The sequence below is a fragment of the Carettochelys insculpta genome, chromosome 4, assembly GCF_033958435.1.
Source record: "Carettochelys insculpta isolate YL-2023 chromosome 4, ASM3395843v1, whole genome shotgun sequence".
Classification (NCBI taxonomy): Eukaryota; Metazoa; Chordata; order Testudines; family Carettochelyidae; genus Carettochelys; species Carettochelys insculpta.
The window spans coordinates 78541376-78564077 of record NC_134140.1 but is presented as its reverse complement, the minus strand read 5'-3'; the positions used below and the strand labels follow the sequence as shown (position 1 = coordinate 78564077).

Sequence of the window (22702 nt, the reverse complement as noted above, 5' to 3'; positions counted from 1 at the left end):
CCTATAAAAGTTTATACATTAAAACCTTATTGCACTATTTTTAAACCATGCAGAATTGAGCTGACAAAATACACAAATAAAGCTGGAATGATGCTTGTTCAATTCCCCATTGTTTTGGAACCAGCCTGTCAGCAACAACAGAAAATTATTGAGGCTCTACACTCTGTGTTCCTGTTATGTTTTTACTTTTAGAAAATTTAAAGCTACACACACGTGTGTACGTATAGTAAACCCCTGACATGCGCAATTTCAAGTTGCGCTAAATTTGCATTAACGTGAGTTAAGCGCAACTCAAAATCTCACTTTTTCATACCACTGGGGCCTTGTGCAGCCCTGGCTCAACCCCCCGTGCCCGTGTGGCCAAGCCTTGTGGCCCCACATGGCCCCGGCTCAACCCTCCTGGACCCAGGCAGCTGCGGCTCAACCCACCCCCTCCCCCAGGCCAACCCCCTGCATGGCTGCACGTCTCTGGCTTAACTCCACCCCTCATCTCACCTCCAGCCCTAACCCTCCCCAGGCTTAATCCCGCTGCCCCCCCGCCCATAGCCCCAACCCACAGCCAGGCTTAACCCTCCCCAACTGCCTTCCTCAACTCCAGGACTTACTTTTCAAAAGGAGCTCCAGGTGCTCCTGGTGCCTTCGTTGCTGCAGAACTTGTGTTCCTCCAGATAAAAGCCTCCCCCCAATTTATGCGAATTTGCAGAACAGTTCAAATTGTGTCTCAGATTATTTTTTCATTTTCAGATTGTCTGTTACTTTATCATGCCCTTTGGACTTGACCTTGTTTCCTATGGATACGCAGCGTTGCAAGATGCAACTGGAGAGCTGTATGTAAATCAGTCTATGCATAAAAATAGTTACCTTCTAGGCAAGCCTGAAAATTAAACAAAAATATATGATATATGTTGTTTAGTCTAAATGATCCTTAATGAATTTTAAAATTAACGTTATATGATAACTACAAATTTAAATGTTCCCTACAAAAATCCAATTTTTATAACACTGTGGGCTTGTCTACACTTGCCCCCAACTTCGAAGGGGATGTGGCAATCAGGGTGATGGGAGATTACTAATGAAGAACTGCGGTGAATATGCAGCAGTTCCTTAGGCTAATTCTCCCCCATGGCAATTTCGAAATGTCAGACTTCGAAGTACCACCATGCGTGTAGCCCAAAATTTTGAGGAGTAACGGCTCTTTGAAGTGCCCACAGTTACATGCATGCCGACGCGTTGAAGTTTGACACTTTGAAGTTGCCGTGGGGGAGAAATAGCCGAATGAAGTGCTGCGTATTCATAGCAGCACTTCATTAGTAATCTCCCGTCACCCTGATTACCATGCCCCCTTCAAAGCTGGGGGCAAGTGCAGACCCAGTCTATTTGTTCTATTTTTCGTTTTCTTCTAACAAACACATAATGATGCTGTTTAGCATTTTTGGAGACATTTAACATGCATGAGGTAAAATCAGGATATAAATATCACTTGGAAAAATGAGTTAGTGGTTCATTCAGACACTTTAAACATAGATGACAAGCATTTCCTCTGCAGAATATTTTGGGATAAATTAGCCCTTGTATTATTGAGTGTAAATCTGCAGAATTAGATAGGTCTGCATCTGCTTACATTCAGTTTGAATTAGGTTTTGTAGGTTTAATTAATACTGTGTTCAGTGATAGAATCCTTTGATTCCCCCAAACCCTTGATATCAGGAGACATTTTCCTGAAAAGAACTTCAATGTGAGGTTCATTATCAGCATTACTGATACTGTATTTATTTAAGGAAGATATTCATGAATAGTTTTCTTCACTTTAGTATGACCTTTCCTTTTATACCAGCCATGCTATATTCAGAGTGGTGAATTGATTATAACCTTCTCCCGTGAGCTGATAGTGTGATTTAAGTGTTTGACCCTTTTATTCAACTTGCAATAGTAAGAAGTTAGCTCATGGCATAACTACCTGGGTTTCAGTTACTACAGGCCACGTCCACATGGGCCAGGTCGTTAGCTCTGCTGCTGGCAGAGTTATACTAAGCAGATTTCTGGAAATTGTAAATGACTTTCAATTTGCATACTCACATGCCTAATTAGCATAGCCTTGCAAGATTTCGCTCTCGGCAGAAGAATCTGCCAGCAAGAAAGAGGCCGTGTAGATGTGCCTCTACTGGCTAACCCCACCTCTGTCACCAGTCCCATATGCCTGACTTTTTGCCTCTGGCAACAGAGGAGGGCTTAGCCAGCACAGGCATGTCTACATGGGCTTCTTTCCTGCCAGCAGACCCATCTGCCGAGAGCAAAATCTTGCACATCTGTGCTAATTAGCCTCGCATGTATGCAAATGGAAAGCCATTTACAATTTCCGGAAACCTGCTTAATATAGCTCTGTTGGCAGCCGAGCTGACAACCCGGGCTGTGTAGACATGGCTACAGTGGGGAAGCTATCTTTTTTCACTTAGTTGTTACCCACACAATATTTTGTTTTACACACCTAGGTGACTAATGGAATTTCTAAAAACAATCTCTTTCTTATATAGATTGAGTCTTTTTTTTTTTAAGAAGGTCAGTAACTGGGAAAAAGTCATGACATTAACTAAATTCAATGGATTTGACTATATGAGTATGCTCTTGGAGTGTAGAGCTGTCTTATTAATGTGTCCCTGAAGGAAGGTCTCTGGATGCATTTTTCCCAGTTGTATGCATTTAGGGATTCTTCTGACCTCAGACTGAATACATGCATTTCAGAGAATATTGGCATAGTATATGTATAAAAAAAGCCCCAGCCTCCACATTAAACTGTAGCTCTAACAATGTGGTAGAGAACTATTACATAGCTCATCCAAACCTTTGCTTAAACTTACCAAAATGGGATACAGTTTGCTAAAAATGGTGAACTAAATCTCAAACTGCATACACAGAAACATCAATTGGCAAAAGCTTTAAAATGGTATCAGGGTTCGTAATATGAATCCTTGCTGCTAGTCACACATGTGCATATCATTTGAGCTAAAGAAAAATGTTTGGTAGCTAGTGGAAGATTACATTTAAGCTTTCTGTTTTTGTGGGCTAGCCAAGAGAGGTGCAGAGAGTTGCATATAGTAGGAGGTCTTTATTTATGTACAGACTCTCAGGCTTTAAAAATTTAGTGAGTGATAGACTTTTTATGTATATCTTCTGAACAATAAATCCCACCCAGGCTTTACTTTTACATCGTACAGATCAAACCAGGCAAGATTTTAAAGTAGTTATAATTAAATATTGTCCTGGCTTCCAGAATTCAACAAAGATTTGGATTCTAGGGGGGTAACTGCCATGCTGTTTCAAAAGTTTAAAAATTATGGGCCAAATTTTCTTCTCATTTTGTTCTGCTCAGATGACACAAAGGAATCTGGCCACAGTGAACTAACTGGGAATGCCCCAGTGGAATAGGTAATTAATCTTTCTCTGCAGCCCCATCTTAAGAAAATGCTGTCAGACACAAATCCTGGTTATTCTTCAAGTTCCCTTGGCCAGAGAGGCAAAACTGTGCTTAATCCTCTGATCCCAGCCAGGCACATCCCTGCAAAAGCTGTACAGCTCCTGCTCTCAGCCTAATGGGCTATATTGTCTGTTTCTACATGGCTTGTCTAGACAGGTCTGGAGAACTTGATGCTTTTCTGTTGTTTCTCTGCTTTCTGAGGTGAGGGATAGTAGGACTTCTGGCCTGCAATAGGGCAAAGACCTGGTATGGCTCCTCACAACCAGTTAAGGAGAATGTCTGTGCAAGAATGAAGCCAGGAGATCTGACTCCTTCGCTGACTTTCCCCCTTTCCTCAGTGTAGAAAAGAAGAAAAGGAATTCCACTCTACCAATTCTTGACAGGCAGTTAGTCCTTTATGAATCATACACAGCTGGCATACAGCAGCTGCACTTCAGAGCAGGGAAGCCATAATCAAATCCCGACTAAGAGAGACTCTACCGCAATATTTATTTCTCTCATTCAAAAGTCTCTAGCAACTTCTAACACTAAGTATCCTGAGTTGAAGAGGCTTTGAACACCCACAGCTCATGCTGATGTTAATAGAAGTTGTGGGAGTTCTCTCAGACACAAGGCCTGAACACTAAATAGATCTGAGTCCCTCCTCACCCAGTTCTGCTACTATATCTCTAATTACCATTTCTTTGTCTCTTTGCAAGAGACGTATCCTCCACTGTGTCTCTGTTTTAAATACTGAGTGCTAAAATAATACAAAGTTCTATCAAGTCCTAATTAACAAATAAAAATATAGTTGTGAATCAACTGATAATTTTATGACAGGAAGCAGAAATTGGAAAATGAAATAAATGCATCCATGTATATAGACAGATAATATTTTTTTCTGAATTCACTCTGGTTAAAGGTAGCCTTTACAATTTTTTTCTTGTAGTTGGTTACACAACTGATGATTTACGATTCATCTGGCAGTCTGGAGATCCTGTTCAGTTAGAAAAAATTGCTTTGCCCCAGTTTGACATTAAAAAAGAGGATATTGAATATGGTAACTGTACAAAATATTATAAAGGCACAGGTATGTAATTCTATGAACTAATTTATTTATAAAATATTTCAGTTTGCATTTAGTTATTGTATATTGTTCATAAATAATAGTTACATTGATAGTTTTTGTATTGTGGAAGAAGAAATTGTTTTTTAACTAACAAGTAGTTTAGATATGAATAATACAATAAGAGCTAAATAAGATTTTTGTTAGATGTCTCTGACCCACTCACAGAAATTTCATTTCCATTGTGCTGATAAGCTTTTATGTTTGAAAGTACATGGACTTTTCTGGGTGGCCATTCCTCAAGAGCTACTCTTCAAATTGTTTTAAAATTGAGTCATGTTAATTTTTTCATTTGAGCTTGTCAGATTTTGTTTCCAAATACTCAAGTATGACTTCCAACTCTTCTTCCTGTAGCTTCCAGCTTTTTTTTTATAAGGGGCTCTTGAAAGCATGTTCATTACAAAATAAACTGTTGATCCAGTATTTGCAGTTTTGCAATTTCATGATATCCTGAAATTCCAGGCTCTGCTTTGTACAATGATTTCTGTAATATGACGTCTAGTGGTTTATTATATGTTTCCACCTCCATTGATTTCTTCCCACAATCATAGCTGTGAAGTTGATTACATCCACAAGCAGTAACCAGTTCTTTTTCAACCGAGCATGTTTTTGTTGTATTTCGGTCAGTGTGTTTTGAAAAATATGCCACTGGCTTGCAGAAAACCTCAAGCAAAATAGAGAAAGGAGAGCTACTGGGAAAGAAATCTCTGAGGCTCCCCTTGCTGTTGTTAACAAACCCTGCATTGTGAAAGGATAATGTTTGTTATTCTCCAGGTACTGTGAAGCCAAACCCTATTTCAGGAGAGTTCCCTGAAAACTGCAGTAATCTTCTGTGCTAATTTGATTTGAATCTGAAGTTTATATCTTAACTTGAAATCAGTGAAGCTTTGCATTATTTCATGTTTCAGTGTTAATCTTTGGAACTATGGTCTTAATTATAAAGAGAATGAATTCTCATCCAGTTATGTCTTTCCCAGGGAATCCATTGTCTTTGAATTACTTGCCATTTTAAAATATTATAGAATTACTGCACATACAGCAAAAAATACAATCCACAGATGTGAGGCCACAATTGTATTCACCCCTACTTTCAGTTGTTACCAGTTTATGTAGCAGCTACATGGGCATTTAATTCTTAAACAGTAAACAATACATTACTCACAAAAATGCTAACAACTAGCCTAAAAATTGGATTTTACCTTTAAATGACCAAATGGTATTTCAATCAAATAAAGAAACAGCAGCTAATATGAAAGAGGTTGTTCTGTCTTATTTAAATGGTGAAAAATGGAATATTTGGGACAAATTGCTATGTTAGCACACTGGAAAATTATTTGACAGTTGACTGGGATTAATTGAACCTTTGTCCTGAACACTTTTATGTTCAGGCAGTGGGAATAGTAGTGCTTCCTTACAATAGAAAAATAAGATTCTTAATGGTAGACTGTTCCCCTATTTCCTTTCTCAAATGAATTAGAACAGATGAGATTTTTCAGGAATTTTTTTATTAATTTTTGTCAAAAATCAATTGTTACCAACTCTCTTAATTTCACATTTCTAATAACTGGCCTTTAACACTCTCCTGAGATGACTCTCAGCAGTATTGTTGCAGGTTCTTTGCAGATACAGGCAGGCATTGTTACGTTTGTATATTTATTTAATGAAGGCTTATATTTTGAAGCCATATGGTGGGAGAGCATCTCTTTGCAATACAAAAATAAAGCCAATTTCATGCACTGCACAGGGGTACCTCATTAACGTACAAACGGATTCGCCAACCTGTGGTTTCTGCTGGGAAATGCTTCACAACTGCAAACATGGTACCCAACCTTTTTCACCCATTTATGTCAACAGGGCCGTGTCTACACTAGCCCAAATCTTCGAAATGGCCATGCAAATGGCCATTTTGAAGATTACTAATGAGGCACTGAAATGCATATTCAGTGCCTCATTAGCATGCCGCCAGCCGTGGCACTTCGAAATTGCCGTGGCTTGCTGCCGTGTGGCTCGTCCAGACAGGGCTCCTTTTCGAAAGAATCCTGGGAACTTCAAAATCCCCTTATTCCTAACAGCAGATAGGAATAAGGGGATTTCAAAGTTTCCAGGGTCCTTTTGAAAAGGAGCCCTGTCTGGACGAACCGCGTGGCCACAAGCCGCAGCAATTTTGAAGTGCCGTGGCTGGCGGCATGCTAATGAGGCGCTAAATATGTATTTCAGTGCCTCATTAGTAATCTTCAAAATGGCCATTTGCATGGCCATTTCGAAGATTTGGGCTAGTGTAGATGTACCCCAGATATTTTTAACATTTGTTTCAGTAAAAATAGGATTGGGTCTGCAAGTTTTGTACTTCACCAAGCAAAAGCAAATGTGGGAAATAATTTTTATGATAATTATAATAATTATTATTATAATCATAATAATTATTATGATAATGCCTGTACTAAAATAAAAGTCCCCACATTTCTTTTTCTTTGCATGCCAGACAGAAATTTCTCATAAATGTGCTAAATGTACACCTTTAAGATAAATAGTGATGGCAAAGAATATTATACTGTGTGCATTGAAAGATGATACAAGGCCAGAGCCAAAATGAATTTGACCTAACACCACAAACAGCTGAATATATAAAAGTCATAAATAGTGTGGAAAATAAATAAGAAATTGAAATATCTGGAAACAATTTACATAGGAAGAATTCATCAGACTAAAGATCATAAAAGAAGAGAGAAAAATTCAGAGCATATGCATGTCTTCTGTGTCTTCTTCCTATAAAATAAAAAGAACTCTTTTCCATACACTCTTGAAGAAACTGAGGAACCACCTAATCAGCATCCTGTACAACAAACAGGAGAACATCAAAAAAGAGCTCTCAAATCTGGAGTCTTTTGTAAAAAAACAGCCTTCAACACAAACTTCCACACCGCTGAACTTTACTAAAATAAGACAGGAGATTTACATTGGACACTTCACTACTCTAGAGAGGAAAAAGGACTGCAAGCTGTCTAAACTCTTGCCTGCCACACAGAGCCACAGCAGTGGTACCACTAACTCAGCCAGCAATATCGTCAATCTGTCCAGCTACACACTCAGCTCAGCAGAAGAGTCTGCTCTTTCTTGGGGACTCTCTTTTTGCCCCACCACCCACATAAACATAATACAGTTCTACAGTGATCTGGAAGCCTACTTTCGCCATCTGAGACTCAAAGAATACTTTCAACACAACACTGACCAGCACACCATTACACAGACACCCTCCCAGCAGCACAAGAAGAATATCTCCACGTGGACTCCTCCTGAGGGTAGAAATAACAGTCTGGACCTATATATAGAAAGCTTTCGCCAACGCGCACAGGCAGAAATTGTGGAGAGACAGCATCGTTTGCCTCACAACCTCAGTCGTGCAGAACGCAATGCCATCCACAGCCTCAGAAACAACCCTAACATTATAATCAAAGAGGCAGATAAAGGAGGAGCTACTGTCATCATGGACAGGTCTGACTACCAGAAGGAGGCTTCCAGACAACTCTCCAATACCAAATTTTACAGGCTATTTTCTTCAGATCCCACTGAGGAATACACTAAGAAACTACACCATCTGCTCAAGACACCCCCTACACAAGCACAAGAACAGATTTATACCAACACACCTCGTCCGGGGCTATTCTACCTACTACCCAAGATCCACAAACCTGGAAATCCTGGATGCCCCATCATCTCGGGCATTGGCACTCTCACTGAAGGACTGTCTGGTTATGTGGACTCAGTCCTCAGACCCTATGCCACCAGCACTCCCAGCTATCTCTGAGACACCACCAACTTCCTGAGAAAACTGCAAGACATTGATGACCTACCAGAAAACACTATCCTAGCCACCATGGATGTAGAGGCTCTCTATACCAACATCCCACACAAAAATGGAATAAATGCTGTCCGGAACAGTATCCCTGATGATGCTACAGCACATCTGATGGCTGAGCTCTGTAACTTTATCCTCACACACAACTATTTCAGATTTGGCGACAATATATACCTTCAAATCAGTGGCACAGCTATTGGTACCCGCATGGCCGCTCAATATGCCAATATGCCAATATTTTCATGGCTGACCTGGAACAGCGCTTCCTTAGCTCTCGTCCACTAAAACCCCGTCTCTACTTACGCTACATTGATGACATCTTCATCATCTGGACCCAGGGGAAGGAGACTCTGCAGGAATTCCACCGGGACTTCAACAACTTTCACCCCAACATCAACCTCAGCCTGGAACAGTCCACACAGGAGATCCACTTCCTGGACACCACGGTACTAATACACGATGGCCACATCAATACCACCCTGTATCGTAAACCTATTGACTGCTATGCCTACCTTCATGCCCCCAGCTTCCATCCCAGACACACCACATGATCCATTGTCTACAGCCAAGCACTAAGATATAACCGCATTTGCTCCAACCCCTCCGACAGAGACAAACACCTACAGGATCTCTACCAAGCATTCTTGAAACTGCAATACCCACCTGAGGAAGTGAAAAAACAGATCAACAGAGCCAGACGTGTGTCACAAAGCCTCTTACTACAGGACAAGCCCAAGAGAGAAACCAACAGAACACCACTAGCCATCACCTACAGTCCTCAGCTAAAACCTCTACAGCGCATCATCAGGGATTTACAACTCATCCTGGACAATGATCCCCCACTTTCACAGGCCTTGGGAGGCAGACCAGTCCTTGCCCACAGACAACCTGCCAACCTGAAGCAAATCCTAACCAGCAACTATACACCGGACCACAGTCACTCTAACTCAGGGACCCATCCATGCAACAAACCTCCTTGCCAGCTCTGCCCACATATCTACACCAGCAACACCATTACAGGACCTAACCAGATCAGCCACACCATCGTGGGTTCACTCAGCTGCAGATCTACCATTATAATTTATGTCATCATGCGCCAGCAATGCCCCTCTGCTATATACATCGGACAAACTAGACAGTCTCTACGTAAAAGAATAAATGCACACAAATCAGATATCAGAAATGGCAATATACAAAAACCCGTAGGAGAGCACTTCAATCTCCCAGGCCACACAGTAGCAGACTTAAAAGTAGCTATCTTACAGCAAAGAAATTTCAGGCCCAGACTCCAAAGAGAAATTTCTGAGCTACAATTCTTCTGCAAATTCGACGCCCTCAGCTCTGGCTTAAACAAAGACTGCGAATAGCTGGCTAAATACAGAAGCAGCTTCCCCTCCCTTGGTGTTCACACCTCCAGATCAACTGCTGGTAGTAAGCCTCACCCTTGCTGACTGAGCTAACCTTGTTATCCCCACCCTTGCTCTGGCTTATTTATACCTGGCCCTGCAGATTTCCAAGACCAGCATCTGAAGAAGTGAGTCTGTGCTCACGAAAGCTCATGCTCAAAACTTTTCTGTTAGTCTATAAGGTGCCACAGGACCCTTCGTTGCTGTTACAGATCCAGACTAACACGGCTACCCCTCCGATACTCTTTTCCTTCTTTTTGTGTTTATACTCGGCTTTGTGATTATTATATATCCAAACACCTTCTAACTGTAAACTCTGTGGCTGTGTCTACACTAGCAAGTTTTTTCAGAAAATCTGGCCCTTTTTGAAGGAACATGCAAAGCAGCTACACACAAAATGTGATCTTTCGATCTAAAATTGAAAGACCACAGGTCGTCTTTTGGAAGTCCTCTTCTGCTTCCGGATCAGGAAGAGTGCCTTCTTTTGAAAGTTTATTTTGAAAGAAAGTATAGGTAGACACTCCCCAGGCCCGATTTCCATGGCATGAGATTCTTTGATCCCTTTTCCCTTCTTTCCAAAGAGTAGGGGCTGTGTGCACACTTTCTACTGAAAGACATTTTTTCAGAAGAGATCTTCCAGAAAATCTTTTGAAAGATCACTGTAGTGTAGATGCAGCCTGTGTGTGCGTAATGTAACAATATAAAAAGTATGTATTTCCCTATTTAAGCCCTATATTTAAGATACACTTGCTTTTCACCAACTTTAGTTACTAACTGGAAAAGACATTTATTTATAAAACATATGGGGCTTGTCTACACTTGCCCCCAACTTGAATATGCAGCACTTCATTAGGCTAATTTTCCCCCACAGTAACTTTGAAGCATCAAAATTCAAAGTGCCGGCATGCATGTAGCTGCATGCACTTCCACGTCCCTGTGCTACTTTGAAGTCCCTTTACTCCCCAAAATTTTGAGGAGTAAAGGAACTTTGAAGTAGCACAGGCACTTCGAAGTGCCCACGGCTACATGTATGCTGGCACTTCGAAGTCTGGTGCTTCCAAGTTGCTGCTGGGGAGAATTAGCCTAATGAAGTGCTGCGTAGTTCATTAGTAATCTCCCATGGCCGTAATCAGCATGCCCCCTTTGAAGCTGGGGGCAAGTGTAGACCCAGCCATGGCAAAAATCGTATCCAGAGATAATAGTGACATTTATTGGGTTATTTTTATACTATTAAATTGGGTGCACATAAGACACACATCAGTGGAGTTATGTGAGTTTACATATGGACAAAATGGGGCTGCTGTTTTTACTGCTGTACTTCTTGATTCTTTTGTTCTGTAATAGCAAATGTGGGGGGTTGCAAAGTTCATTTTTATTCTTTGCTTCACTCACCTTTCCAGGTTGTCCAGCAGCATGTTTGTGTGATATAATACATATTTTAAAATGCGTGAACCTGTATTCGTATATTTTTCACAATTTTAAGTTTAGACACTTCTCCTTTAAAATGTTTTACCAATACGAGAAATTATCTCTGTCAACTTTCGTAATCATAATAATTTTATTAAACCCTGCTTTAGATCTTCCGTTTTCTAATCCAAATTAGATTTTACATCTGTGCATATTGTAGTTATTGTAATAAGTGATGTCTTCTTTTTCACAAAATTGATACCAGCTGGCTTTTCACATGAGCCTAAGGAAGATAAGCACTCTGCTCCCATTTAGCAAAATTTTGTTTTTGGAAACTGCATCTCTGAGAACAGAACTTTGTCATTGTGCGTTGGGAAGCTCAAAACCCTAATCTCTGTCCATGCTTTATAATTCTTTGGAATTGAGAAGAATCTCCAGGCTGTCTTTTCACCCTTTAGTTCTGCTGGTCCCTGTTTGGCTTCCTGAGTTCATATGACTGCAGGAACTAGCAAATGACAAGATATTACTCTACTTTTCCATGTAGAAAGACTTGTAAATCTAGAGATTGATTTAACAGCAGGCACTATGGTTTGCTCTGTCTTCTGAAAGGTCAGGTGCAACAGAACAGTGACAAGCTACACCCCTCTTTTCCTTCAGGTTTTGTAAGCTTGCCTGTGTGCTTCAGATGTGTTCTCAAATAAACTCTTTGGTTCTGGAAAAAAAACAAATTATTTTAAGCCTAATTCATTGAGAACCCTATAGAAATCATTGGCAGAATTCCCACTGATTTCAACTGGGCAGCTGTTCATATCTGAAAAGGTTGGCCTGTAAACACGTAAAACGTTAATTTGTTTATTTCTTTAAAGGTTATTATACTTGTGTAGAAGTAATCTTCACTTTAAGAAGACAAGTTGGATTTTACATGATGGGTGTTTATGCGCCTACACTACTAATTGTTGTTCTGTCCTGGCTGTCATTTTGGATCAATCCTGATGCAAGTGCTGCAAGAGTGCCGCTGGGTAACTGACATTTACACCTACTGTCACAACCCACTCAGCACCACATCACCCTTTTCAGTTGCTTTGATAGCAAAAGAAGGGATATTGAAAGCAACTGCATCTCATTGCATGGTCTTCATTTTCACTGAAACCTCATTTCTGGCCTCTGTGAAACACATCTGTTCATCCAGGTTTTTGCTTAATGCTGTATCAAGTGTTTAGGTGATAAGCCATGGCTTTCCACTCTTTGCCTTCTAATGTGGTTTTGGGGAAAGAAGGCTCATGATGTATTTCCTGTCCATAGAGGGAGAAGTTCTTGCTTTTTTCTTGTACATGTATAATGCACACCACAGACACAAGTGTGATAGGCACAATAGGTGTGGAAACTTGAATACATATATAAATTAAGGCTAGCCAAGATGATTATTAAGGTATAGAGTACCTACCTCCTGCAGCGGTTGTTTGATGATTCAATAATGGTAATGTTCTGAAGAGGATTACAGCCACCATTACCGGACTGGCTTCAATCTCATTAGGGCCTTACTTTATCAAAGTATTTTAACCATGTGTGCCATCCTGTTCAGTAAAACACTTAAATATTTACTTTAAGGTTGTCTATGGGCTGAATTTAGGGTTACAAGAGGTAATACTGTTCTTCAGTGTTGCTTCTGTTGAAGTTAGTGACAAAAGTCCCATTGATTTCAGTGGGAGCAAAATCAGAGCCTTCATTTGCCACCAAGCAGCAGGGCATATTAGAATTAATTAAGACACAAAAAATTGACTCATTGGATTTTATATGATACTGCAATAGGTGTTAAATGAAAATAAATTCGACATTAATATAATCAATACATTTAAAATTTGTCTTTTAAGCAGAGTATTTTAGCATATCCAGTACATGCATATGCTTTCTTCTTTCTTATTTACTTGCTCCTTTAAAAACATTAATAACTATTTGTCTATTAAACATATTTTATTACAGTTTAATAGCACATGTATATATCATGTTCTAACTTAAGAATGTAAATAAAAGATCACAAGTATGAAATGGACCAGAGAAAAATAAGGTTGAGTTGGAAGAATATTTATGAAGTAGTATAGGGAAAATATATATTTTGAGAAATGGAAAAACATCTCTAGCAAAACAAATATTTTTCATATCGTTATTTCCAGTACAAATACAACCTGAATTTTTATATTCCTACTTTTTATAAATTAATAATACAATTTGTAAGGTAATTTAGTAAAGTAATTTAGTAATTTAACTATTTAAACCTTATATTTATAAGAAGCATTTTGCAGATTGTATAGTACTTTGAAACTATATATATATATGCAAACTTTACTGCATCTCTTGGCTCAGTAAATGAATATATGTACTTGTTTTTTAAAAATATAATACAACTGAATAATTATGTGGCTTTTTGTGTGACCCCAAAAGGAAGTAATGGGTTGTACTTAATTTGCCCACTCCTTCCTCAGGCAGTTGGGGTGAGTATTCTGAGGGATAATTGGGATTTAAATTCCCATAGATTTTAGACATTGTGTTTTGCCGAATGGTATCAGGACAAACCTAACCTTATATCAGTTTTCTGAAGTTTTGACTTCTTATAGTCTGATGAGACAAAATTTTTGAATGAAGTGGATTTTCCATTACAATCCATACTGAAAAAAATCTCAATTCAAAAACTACAAATATGTTTGTAAAATTATACTAATGTTTTTCCTTTGTATGAGGAAGATTATATTGCATGTGCAGTATTGTGAGCAGTCAGAGACAGCTAAATCCAGTGATGCAGCAATAATGGGTGTTGTCAGATACCTGTGTCTTGACTGATCATGTGACACAGGAGAAGACCCTTCTGCAACCTGAAAAGATTGCTTCTTGAATTCCTGGCCTATAGAGAGCCGCAAGAGGAGAGAGTGTTTACTGTCAATTCAGTTTTAAATGAATTGGTTTAAAAAATTAATGTAGTTGTGCCTAAATTGCATGGGTGGGATTTTCAGTGGTGTTTGAATGACTTAGGGGGCATAAAGCCCATTGAAATTCTGTGGGCAAAAGCTGTTTATTATGCTTATTAATTAATCAGGAGGATTAACTTATTGAAAAATATGTCTGTGTCCAGATATGAATTCCATTTGGTTTTACGAAGCCTATTTGTACTGGTAACGGTCACTATGAATTAGATCATCCATTTAATCCAGCAAAAACCTGGCAAGCAATGAGGCACTCTGTCTGGAAAGGTATGCAACAGCAATCAAAGGGTTATCAGTATTGAATGAGTCTGACCTGCTTGAACAATGAGGTTTCTGCCTGCATGTCCTCTGCATTTGATTGGGCTTGTGTTCCCAGAAATCTCTTTGAGTTTGTTGTTTTCTTACTTCTCTTACGCTTTCTAAGAGTAAAATGTATTTGAGTAATTCCTTAGCTAAACCATGTTCTGTACTTTACTGCCTTGTGGTGCCTAGTGAGTGTAACGAAGGAAATTGGAGCTCCACGAACCCTATGTGCTCTTGGGGGAGAATGGGTCTAAACAACTTGGGGGCCAGACAGGGTATGGCATTGGTTCCTGGGCATAGGCAGCCAGGGTCCCAGGTCCCACTGCCCAAGAGGAGTACCAAACAGCGGGGTCTGTGGCTGGGAGTGTACTTGAGAGCCAGAGCTTGGAACAGTGACAAATCACTACTCAGACCTAAGGGGGTTTAGTAGCACATGTGATTCTGTAGGTAAATCTCCGCACAACCTGCTGGTGCCAATCAAAGGAGCTGGACTGGACAACATTTTGCAGATGACATGTAATTATGTATGTTAGTTAAAGCTAAAGAATGCTGAAGAATTGCAGAGGAACCTAATAAGGTGCATAAATTGACAGTACAATGACAGGTGACATTTAATTGCCAAATACTAGGTAATGCACTTTGGCTACATCTACACTACAGAGATCTTTCAAAAGAGTGCGTCTACACACAAAAAAAGCGGATCAAAAGAGTGATCTGCTCTTTCATAAGAGAGCATCCACACAGCCCCCGCTCTTTCAAAAGACCAGGCCAGGGATCGAAAATGAAGACTGTTCTTTTGAAAGAAGGGCTCTGTGGACCGTGTCTACACACATTTTCTTTTGAAAGAAGCATTCAAAAGGGGGTGTTCTTCCTGAAATGGGAAAGGAACAGTGATTTCTAAAGGATCACAACATTCTTCTGATTCACTTTTGAAAGAGTGCTTTTTGTATGTAGATGCTCCAGGGGGTGTTTGGAAAGAGCCCCTTTCTTTCAAAAAATCTTTTGAAAGAACTTGCTCATGTAGATGCAGCCTTTGAAAGGAAGAATTTAAATTTCTAACATGTCTGGGTTCTAAATGGCTACTTAGGAAAGGGACTTGGGAGTTGCTGGTGATGACATTTCCTCATTATACAGCAACTATAAAAAGTTAGGCAGTAGGAAGCAGAGAGAAAATAATAATGAAATTACTTTGATATCACTATACAAATCAGTGGTACATTTCACTATGGCTGTGGCCACACTTGGCCAAAACTTCAAAATGGCCATGCTAATGGCCAAAGTGAAGAATACTAATGAGGCGCTGAACTGAATATTCAGCAACTCATTAGCATTTGCATGCTGCCAGCCGCAGCACTTCGAAAGCACCGCTTTCAAACATGAGCGGCTCGGTGTGGCTACACGGGGGTCCTTTCTGAAAGGACCCTGCACATTTCGAAATCCCCTTATTCCTCTCAGCTGAAGAAGTTAAAGAAGAAGGAGCGGGGGCTGTGTGGATGCTCTCTTTCGAAACAGCAGATCACTCTTTTGATCCACTTTTTTGTGTGTAGACACACTTTCGAAAGAAGCCCTTTTGGAAGAGCTTTTTTTGAAAAATCTCTGTATTGTAGACATAGCCGAAGTATATTACCTAGTATTTGCCAATAAAATTTCATCTGCCATTGGACTGTCAATTTATGCACTTTATTAGGTTCCTCTGCAATGCTTCAGCCTTCTTCAGCTGAGGGGAATAAGGGGATTTCAAAATGTGTGGGGTCCTTTCAAAAAGGACCCCTGTGTAGCCACGCCAAGCCACGCATGTTCGAAATTGGAGCTTTCAAAGTGGCTGGCAGCATGTGAATGCTAATGAGGCACTGATTGTTCAATTCAGTGCCTCATTAGTATTCTTTGATTTGTCCATTAGCATGGCCATTTCAAAGTTTTGGCCAAGTGTGGCCACAGCCTATGAGTTCTTCAAATTCTTGTCACTCTCTTTCATATAAAATTTAACAGGTATACAAGTAGAAAAAGAAGCCCATAAGATAATAAGACATGTCAAGAATTCTAAAGCACACAGAATATGCACTGAATTCCTATGTTAGGAATTTAGGACATGAGGCTTAGATGTTGAAATGTAATCTGTGATATGGAAAGGTTGGTACTGCTCTTGGCATTAAGCATCCATGCTCCATATTCCTGGCTAAACCATTTTTGATACCAACATGGGCCCAAGCAGAGGGAGGAGGAAGAGATACATTCCCAGCCTGGGCCAAGCACTTCTTTCTCTCAAAAAATCTGGGTGAGGTGCTTCTGACCCTTCTTCTGATAACCCCATGGGAATAGAAAATTGTTTTTTATATATTTCAGTTTTGAGGTTTTCTTCCTCCCAACTACATTCTGGCATTTTACTTTGGGCCAGTTCAAGTAGGCACCTAACACAGCAGCAATCAGAGGATCAACTTACCAAACTGCTGTCAGGTTCTTTGAAGTCATGCTAGTGTTGATTTTGCAGTGAGCGTTTACTTAATGGAATATTTTATTCTCTACCTGCATATATTCTTTCCTTGGAATCTGATAAAAAGTTCTTTCCTTTCTCTCACTCTGAGTCTGAACTTTTTACCCCAGGTTTCCAGACAAATGGAAACTAGCAGAAGGTCACTGCAGCCTCAGCTGCCCTGTTGAACAAAGTGATGAAAGCTCTGCTCTAATCTTTTCCATCAGTTGGATTTACAAGTTAATTTTTCAACTTTTAAGTCTACGGTCACACACTCCAAGATCTTACACACTTCTGGGCGGTGACTGTAGAGAGCTAAATGTTTTCATCACTTATCACATAACACCAACACAAAGTAGGTTAGTAACATAATAAACAATATTAAAAGACAATAAAATAATTACAATCTATGGTGGTAATAAGAATATCCACAGTTACAAAGAGTTGTTTACAAGCTCATAGCAGTAGTTTTTTCAACTACTTGGTAGGTGACTGAGATTTACAATAGGTGTTGATTTTCAGGGCTATTGAATGAACTTTCATGGGTGTATGAGCATTTTCTATAGACTGAGCAGTAAGTAGGTCATACAGCTTTTTTAAGTCTAACATGCAGTTGCATTTTCACTCTCCATGGCTAAAAATATACATATAAATCTCTGATGAGAGCATCGCAGATAAATGGTTCATAATGACATTGTGAAGGTCAAGGAAAAAGGGGGAATTTTTTGTTTTCACTCAAATGCTTCATAAATGACACAGTGAAAATCTTTTGATCCAAGCACAGGGATTCACTACATTCACCCTTGGCCTAGTGATATCTCAGTATGGCAGGAAATAAATGCTTACATCAATGGAAAGCAGGAGTTTCCAGCATTAAAACAATATAGGAATATTATCTATTTCTAGAAGTATATTTAAAGATTTTGATTTTGAAATCATATTGCTTTGATCATTATCATTTCCTCATCTTTGTTTTAGAAGCTAATATCTGACAAGCTGCCATCCTTATCATCATCATCATCATTATCACTAACCATGGGCTCAGCACCTGTTGGTGTCTGATGTCTGTCTCACTATTCCTTTCCATCGTTCCCTGTCCAGCGTGGCGTGGCTTAGTTTCTGTAGGCTAGCGCCACACCAATCTACTATATCATCTATCCATTCTCTGTGGGGTCTGCCTCTCCTATTCAAACCATCAATTATGCTGAATACCAGGGTCTTGCTTTTTTGTTCATCATTCGTTCCGCAAATCTGCCCAAATAGTTGTAGCTTCTGTTTTATAACCTTCTGCAGCAAGTTCTCTTTCAGCTGTATCTTTCTATAGAATTCCTCATTGGTGACCTTCTGCACCCATCCTCTTCTCAGAATCTTTCTATAACAACTCCTTTCAAATGCCAATATTCTTTTTTTTGAATCTTTCGTTATCACCCATGTCTCACATCTGTACAACATGCTGCTAAATACACACGTTTTCAAGATGCTCAGCTTTGTTCCTAAGCTAATCACTTTGCTTTTCCAGGTCTTATCCATCACCTTCAAACTTGCACTTGCTTTCTTTTTTCTAGTTGCTATTTCCTTCTTACAGTCTAGATCATACGTTATGTTGCTCCCCAGATGTGTGAACTTCTTCACATTTTCTAGTTCAATATCATCTACACTGATCTTCCTTCCTAGATTAATGATTATACCAAATAAAAACTGGGATTCTAAGGTGATAGGAGACAAAATATACTGGCCACTGCCATATTACCAAAATGTAAGCAAAATAAACAAGGGAATGGTGTGATAAAGTCTCATATTTTGTGCCCTGCTCAGCTTAAAACGACTGCGATGGATCGGTATAAATATTTTAAGGCCCATTAAAATTTTCCAAGCACAAGTGGATAAGGATCAGAAAAAAAAATCCCTCTATTTTGTTGTGTCTATTGGACAACATATGAAGTCAATTTAGATGGTAATATGGGTTAATTTAGCGTTGCTGCTGAAGGCCAGATTTTGCATTCATTTATGTCTATTCAATGTCACATACTTCATGGGGTTGCACAGGTGCAACTTGGGGAAGAATTTTACCAATAGAGATCACAGAACCAAAAATGGGAATTCTGACTTGGGGAAGAAGGTGTAAGCATGCCTAATTTAAAAAATATTAGTCAGCCTTTTGGACACAACTATCTGTGTAACTATCTCCTCTGTGTATGACTGAACTGCTTCTTTCAGGTGAGCTCTGCATTTTGTCACTTGTGAGAGGTATCCCTTGAGGTTGCAGAGCTTTGAGAACCTTCTCATTGGAGAAGCTGCTCATTGGAACCATACAAAGACCCTCTCAGAATACCAGACATTTGAAACTAAGGTTATGAGAGACCATGCAGCCCCTAGCCATCTTAGTGCCTTCCTTTGCACAGCTAATTGTGGACAGATTTTCTTGATTTTTAGCCCAAAACCTTGCTTTTACTTGCAGTTACGCTGAGACTGACCATTTTAAATATCTTCCATGCTGTCTGGATTCCTGGGACATTTTTGGCTAAATTCTGGGCCATCATATCAGACCTAAGAATAAAGAGGAAGAGAAAGGGTTTCAACAGCGTATTCCATGCCATTCCATCTTCCCATAGTTACTCCAATTCTGGTGTCCCTCAGAGAAGATAATTTCCCTAGGCTCTGTGTGTGTGTAAAAGTAATTTAACATATCTGTGTCTGCTTACCTGCCTTTCAAGGTATTCAGGGTTTATTAATAAAATCATGTCTAGATTATTAAACCATTATTTAACTATCATATATTTAACAGATGCTCATTTCTTGCGCAACATACCTGATACATCATGAAATTCCATTCACTCATAACAGGTCCTTTCACTCCATTAGAAACTAGCCATCTAGATGTTTTGGGGATGTGGGAACAGAGCTCCAATAGGGCAAAGGCAAAGAAGACTGCACAGTTTTCATGACTTTAATTTATTGCTTTATTGTTTCTAGGCATCTTCTCAGTGCTCAGCTTGGCATCTGAATGTACTACTCTTGCTGCAGAACTCCCCAAAGTGTCTTACGTGAAGGCCTTAGATGTCTGGCTGATTGTTTGTCTTCTTTTTGGGTTTGCTTCCCTGGTTGAGTATGCTGTGGTTCAGGTAATGCTGAACAACCCAAAGAGAATTGAAGCTGAAAAAGCAAAAATCGCCAAGGCAGAGCAAGCAGAAGGGAAAGGAGGCAATGTAGCCAAAAAGAACACAGTAAATGGCACAGGGACCCCTGTCCACATCAGCACTTTACAGGTAAGAGCTATGATATGATAATTAATTCAGCCCATTATCAGTCACTGGTATTTCAGAAATATTTTTCATAGTTTTAATCTTAAAAATGGGATTAGAAATAGCCAGGATATATATTCTGTGTGAATCATGGTCATAAATGAGCACATTTTGAACTGTCCACTACCAATAACATACATTCAGGTGTTATTCACTGAGAAAAACTTGAAACACATTTGTTCAAGATCTTATAAGATGTCTGCTGCTGTACTTCAGGTAAATCAAGTGACAAGTATCTTTATGATAATCCTGCCTTTCTAGTAGCAGCTGTTATATTATAACTGGGTACCATTTGTCAGGGCTTTCTGTAATTAAGAGCCAACGCTGTTCTCATTACTTGGCTTGCAGTGCCCATGGGAGCATTGCACTGTACATAAAGAGTCTCTAATCCCCATCAGATAGTCTTAGAGGACTAGTCATGTTAGCCTGTAGCTTCACCAAAAAAAACCCAAGCAATCCTGTAGCACCTTAAAGACTAACACATTTATTTATGCTAATTACCTAATAAATGAATTTGCTAGTCTTTAACGTGCTACAGGGCTGCTTGTTTTTCTGATCTCAGGGACTTGGAAGTCCTGGCATTTATAAATAGGAGAAAACTGTGGTCCAGACAACATCCCTGCAGAAGCAATCAAGGCAGGTAGTGAGACATCGGTCAACATGATGTATAATGTATTTGGGAAAATTTGGGACACTGAGAAGATCTCACAAGACTGGAAACATGGCTTCCAAAGAAAGGCAACCTGAAAGAATGCAAGAATTGAAGGGGCATCAAGTTACTGTCTATTCCAGGAAAAGAGTTCAATAGGATTCTCTTGGGCCTTGGCTACCCTAGCCCCCGCCTTTCGAAAGGGGCATGCTAACGAGCCACTTCAGCAGATGCTAATAAGGCACTGTCACGAATATGCAGTGCCTCATTAGCATAATGGCGGCCATGCGCATTTTGGAAGTGTTGCTTTCAAATCGCACACTGCTCGTGTAGACAGGGGCCTTTTGAAAGGACCCCTGAACTTCGAAAGCCCCTTCTTCCCATTTGGGTTTGGGAAGAAGGGGTTTTCGAAATCCAGGGGGTCCTTTTGAAAGGCCCCTGTCTACATGAGCAGCATACGTTTCCAAAGCAGCACTTTCGAAACATGTCTGGCCACCATTATGACAGTGCCTCATTAGCATCTGCCGAAGTGGCTCATTAGCATACCCCTTTCAAAAGGCAGAGGTTAGTGTAGCCACGGCCTTGGAGAGAATGAAGACAGAAATTGATAGCTGAGGGAAGAACAGATCAGCTTCCAATGTGAGAGACCAAACAGCAACTGTCAGAGTGATCATAGAACAGTTGCTTGCGTGGAACTCCCCTCTGCACATAACCTTCATAGAGTTTGAAAAAGGCTTCAACAGCATTGATAGAGACTCTTCGTGGAAACTGCTACAGCACCATGGCATTCCATCCAAAATTATTAACCTGATTCATTTCATGTAAGAACCCTCAACATGCCAAGTCACTCACAATGGTATCTTGACAGACTCCTTCAGCATACTCTCAGGAGTGCAATAAGGGTGCCTATTGTCAATACGAAACTGAATCTTCAACACAAATGTGAGGTGTGTTCCTGTGTGGATGTGAGACTTGGCGTCCTAAAAAGACTTCAAATCACAAGATACAGACATTCATAAACAGATGCTTGAGGTACAGCCTTTGCATCAAATGGCAAGACTTTGTTGCAAATTGGGAGCTTTGGAACAGAGCAGGACAAGAACCACCTGATGTTCAAATCAAGTGAAGAAAGTGGGGATGGCTTGGCCGCACTCAGAAAATCATCATCCAGCATCTTCCATGAAGCTCTCACATGGAACCCACAAGGAAAGTGCAAAAGAGGAAGACCTCAGACAGTGTGGAGAAGATCTACTGAGATTGAAGGACAACAACTGGGGTACTCCTGGAGTCAGCTAGAAGTTTTGTCTTGAAACAGAGTGAAGTGGAGGAGACTTGTAGATGACCTATGCTCCACCCTGAGTAAAGGGTTTAAGTCAAGTAAGTCAAGTTTCCATGAAACCGTCTCCTCCTTTTTCTTGTGCTGTTAGAGCCAATGGAGAAAAATCATCATCATCAACAACCATGGGCTCAGTGCCCGTTGGTGTCTGATGCCCCCCTCACTCTTTCCTTTCATCTTTTCCTGTCCACTGTGCAGTGGCATAGTTTCTGTAGACTAGCTCCGCACCAATCTACTGTATCATCTATCCATTCCTTCTGGGGTCTGTCTCTCCTATTGGAACTGTCCACTTTACTGAATACCACGGTCTTGATTTTCATTCGTTGTTCATTCTGCAGATATGCCCAAATAGCTGTAACTTCCATTGTATAATCTTCTTGAGTAGGTTCTCTTTTGGCTCTACCTTCCTATATAATTCCTC

At 40.0% G+C, this 22702-nt stretch overlaps 1 protein-coding gene across 1 annotated transcript in view; it reads left to right on the top strand.

Annotated features, from left to right (window-relative positions):
• Positions 1-22702, top strand: part of GLRB (glycine receptor beta) — an 88226-nt gene that overhangs the window by 38031 nt on the left and 27493 nt on the right. The window contains exons 5-8 of the mRNA XM_074991883.1: positions 745-827; positions 4401-4541; positions 12113-12265; positions 19968-20260. Coding sequence (XP_074847984.1) covers positions 745-827; positions 4401-4541; positions 12113-12265; positions 19968-20260 — 670 coding nt within the window. The remainder of the gene's footprint in view (positions 1-744; positions 828-4400; positions 4542-12112; positions 12266-19967; positions 20261-22702) is intronic.